Genomic DNA, 4,177 nt, shown 5'->3' with positions numbered 1-4,177 from the left:
TTGAGATGTCTTATCAAAACATGCCCTTAAGTCTATGTCCTGTAGTGCAAAAAACTTTACTTGAGTAATTAAGTAAATATCTCCTGCTGAGATGTAACGGCCTAGCTAATATTTGTTCTGATTAATATAGATTTGCATACTACTGTATTGAACATATCTGTCATTACCAATTTATATTATTATGTTACATTATCAGTCAGATCTAACAGACTATGGTGATGTATTTTATTCCATGGGGGAAAGAATAAAGGTCTATTTTTGGCATTTTCTTAATCTAACCTACACATTTTCTGTATGGATTTGTGATGAACCTACAACAAAACAAAACATGTTTTGTAGTAAGCCCAGGAGTGATAGCAAACAAATTAAATTAATATCAATGCATGTGATGCTTGGTAAAGGACAGTGCAAGAAGTGTACATCTAAAAGATATGTAAGGTAAAGAAACAGATCCATGAATTCATAGTAAATAATATGACGCAAGATATTGGCCTATTGATATAGGCCAATAGGCCTATTGATGTAGGCTTTGCCTGTAGCTAACGAGAAATTACTGCACATCTCACACTTCTGAGTTTCACAACTTAAGAAGCTGACAATAATTTTAATTCAAAGAAGAAAAAAGTGGTAGATCCCATGTTTAAATGTTCCCATGTACACATTTCAACATTATCATCTCAGTAAATCATCAACAACTCTTGACAAACAACAGTTATCACAAGCAGAAACTGTTAGGTCAGCCTCACAAGAGACCTCAGCTGGTCAACGGCGCCATCTACTGTCCATAACATTTTCCTGATGACAGATCCTGAATGTACTTCTTAATGCTTCTTTTTCTATTTTCACGTGTACCAAATAAAAAAGCAAAAAGTTTTATTTCAGACAGCTTGCTTTTGATTACGTTTGGGTAAAGACATTTTGTCATCAATGCTGAATCAATTTAAGATTGATTTAAACATGCAGATCAGTGTAAGCCACACAAATGACTCATCATTACAATACTTATGTATATGGTAAATAACAAAGTGTAACATCATATAACATAAAAGAAAATTTGAGAGAACACCCAATACTGAACAAAAGAAACTCTCAAAATGAAAACAGGAGAAGTTCAGATCAAGATGAGTTGTAGGCACATGCGGGTGTGTTTTCTTTTTTATCTTGCAAAGGCTGGAAAAGACAGTCTTCAGCCTTCAAGTGTCAAACCAGATATCAGTTTCTAAACAGCACTTCAGGGTCTTTTAAATGAAAATCATTTACAGCATTGACTGAGGTTAAACAGCATAATCATTGTTTTTTCATTCACAACAAAAGAAATATACTTGCACAAAGAACTGAAGCAAATTCTTAAGGAAGGTCCCCACACAGAAAACATTTGATGTGCAGACTGTGATTATCATGTGCATATGGGACGGTCTGTTTTATTTAAAATTGGCTTAGCACAGTGGCTCATTCCCTGACCGGTACCATAAGCATGGGAGAAAAGCATGGTGGAGAGCGTGAACACTGTTTGTGATCTGCTCTCTGCTTCACTTCACGCATGCATTTGCAATGGCACAACAAAGATGCAGCATCTCGAGATCTTTGGATGGAGACATTATGCAGGTGCTTATGTTGTAAATCACTGAGATCGACCAAAGTCCCTGGCAAACATCATCCATACACTTCTGTAATTCGCCATCCCATCTTCTGGTGAACTTTTACACAGCTCCGACCCTCTTCTTCTTCACAGAGTCTTGGCTTTTTTTCATCTTTCATCACATACGTTCCCAGGTTCAGCGTCTCCGCTACTGTTGATGTTGACGAGCTGCCCATCCTTAGACAACGCAGCGGCCTCCTTTGATGCCCTCCTTTTGGAGTCACGAGTGGTTTGCTGTGAAAAGATGTAAGAGTTTTGAATGTCATTTAAATGCCACCACGCTAGACAGAGAGTGAGTGGGCAACGATAGCCAACTGAGACCTGAGTCACTGAAGGTATGCCCATAAGTGGAAGGTTAAATAAATAAAACACAACGGTCTATGTTTTTGAGTCGCTGAAAATGTAATTTATTAGTTCAGAGGATTAGATTTTTTAGATCTTTTTGAAATGTTAAATGAGCTTGTACAGAACAAAAAACATTTGCAACTTAGTCCTCAATAACTATAATGAATTTAAAACATGCAGAATAAAAGTGTATATACGGTGTTATTATATGTCTTTCTATCTGCTATTCATGAGTTTAAAGCCCATACATTTGCAGAAAGCAGCATTTGCACTCAGCGTCTTTTGTGCATTAGCTCTCACGATAAAAGATTAGACAAACTAGAAAATGTTATAATCCATATTCCATAGAATCCAGAATATTTTAGACAACTCATCATTCTCAGTGTTTACTGTGTGTACATACAGCTACAGAAATATGGCCAACAGACACCCAAACATTGATATTTAAGTGTAAATATACTCTATCAATCAATAAATGCACATAAAACCTCCATAGGTCTGCAACTGATTCTTATTTTCACAACTTCCCTAGAGTGACATCTTTGAATTGCTTCTTTTGTCCAGTAATGTTTAAAACCAAAATATCAGTTTACTGTGATATATGGCAAAGAACAGCAACAAATCTTCACATTTCATCAAAATAGTTTTTTTTTTTTTTTCAACTTTTTCTTTCAGCTCTACACATCTGTATTTTGAGTAACTTATTATTATCCATATTATTTATTCAAGCATTCTTTGCACTACCATGCTCTCTTGCACTACTTACCTTACATACCCCAACCCTGCATTTAGTATAGGCCTACAGTAACACTGATCTATATATAGATACTGTATGGTTGTTGTTGTTGTTGTTGTGGTTGTTGCTGTGTATGTCTACATTTGTATCTTCCTGAAAATGTTGCCTGTAAATATTATAAAGCCATTCTAGGCAAACCTCAATTATATCTTTGCGAATGTATTTCTCAAAGTTCATCTTGCAACCATAATTTCAGATCACAAGAGACAAATATCTGCTGTCTGCCCTTCCTTCACTAAAACCTTGCTCCAGTCATTTGGAACAGTCTATAAAAGGATGTTAAATTGAGAAATGTGGCATTTTTCACAAAGTTGATTCTGCAGATTTATCATAAGGACTTTCAAACACTGCATATGAGAAGTAATGTCAGAGGACAGGTATGCCATGCTACTAGGTCTCATATCCTGTAACGTCACCATTTGTGCAAAGACAGAGGCTGTTAGTGTTCATATTTAGCAGTTGGACGTGCCAATACCTGCTACCAGTGACACCTACATCACTCAAGGAGCGTCTGGGTCTCCTCTGGTGGTTGGAGCCAGTGGATGTGAGGGCCTGCTTCCCACACTGGGTGCCTGTGTTCACCATCCTCTTCTCCCTCAGACTGGCCTCCAGAGCTTTACCTTTGGACAACAGTTGAGGGCATACAGGTTATCATGTGAAACACAACCAAATTCTTGTCTTGGCTTCTTTCAACATTAAGACAATAGTAAAGATGCAAAACTGCTGTGTCAGGGAGTTGACAGCTGTGTTTCGAGTGGTTCATTTAGCTTTCTTGTGATCCTTTTTGTATTATTTTCTCATTTCTGAGGCTGTAATGTGGCCTATGGTAGCTACATGCAATGGATGTTAACAGACAAAACAGAGGTGAAGGCTCTTACTATTTGCTACTGGTAGAGAGGTCTCTACGTCCGTATTGGTAAGCCACGTCGATTCTGTTTCTCTGGTCCAGCTCTCATGGTACCTCGGCTCGATGATCGCATCCGCCCGACTCCCTCCACAACCCATCGGGAAAATCATCCACGGCAGGTGCAGCTGACACGGGCTAAACACGGCTCGGTTTGTCTCACAACAGCCGCAGCATTCTCCCAGGATCTCTACTGCAGCTCCATCCGTGTTTCCGTCTCCATCATCAGTCGGAGCTGCTGCTGGTTGATGCTGCTCTCCATAGACAGCAGTTGGTCAGCATTAACACACACCATAGATATCTGCGTCATCCAACTGCATCCAGTCTGACCGCTGATAGGCTGTGAGGGATATGAACTCCAGCTCGTGTCACCATCATCATCATGCAAATATGCACTTACACCAACCAAAATCACTAATTTAACAATTTACTTTGGGTCCCTTTATTTCGCATTTATAAGCACTAGGCCTATACAAACATTTAATATATAGCC

At 38.5% G+C, this 4,177-nt stretch overlaps 1 protein-coding gene across 1 annotated transcript; it reads right to left on the bottom strand.

The window, feature by feature from the left end:
- Positions 1-639: 639 nt before the first annotated feature.
- On the bottom strand, positions 640-3,959 carry LOC144529124 (uncharacterized). The gene is made up of 3 exons (XM_078268075.1): positions 3,659-3,959; positions 3,276-3,400; positions 640-1,873 (listed from the first exon to the last, which is right to left on the bottom strand). Exons 1-3 carry the CDS (start codon positions 3,795-3,797, stop codon positions 1,748-1,750), a joined length of 390 nt encoding a protein of 129 aa, XP_078124201.1. The 5' UTR covers positions 3,798-3,959; the 3' UTR covers positions 640-1,747.
- Positions 3,960-4,177: the final 218 nt, after the last annotated feature.

This window comes from Sander vitreus, chromosome 14 (assembly GCF_031162955.1).
Source record: "Sander vitreus isolate 19-12246 chromosome 14, sanVit1, whole genome shotgun sequence".
In the NCBI taxonomy this organism is placed as follows: Eukaryota; Metazoa; Chordata; class Actinopteri; order Perciformes; family Percidae; genus Sander; species Sander vitreus.
The sequence above is the reverse complement of the archived record's forward strand: the minus strand, read 5'-3'. Positions and strand labels throughout refer to the sequence as shown.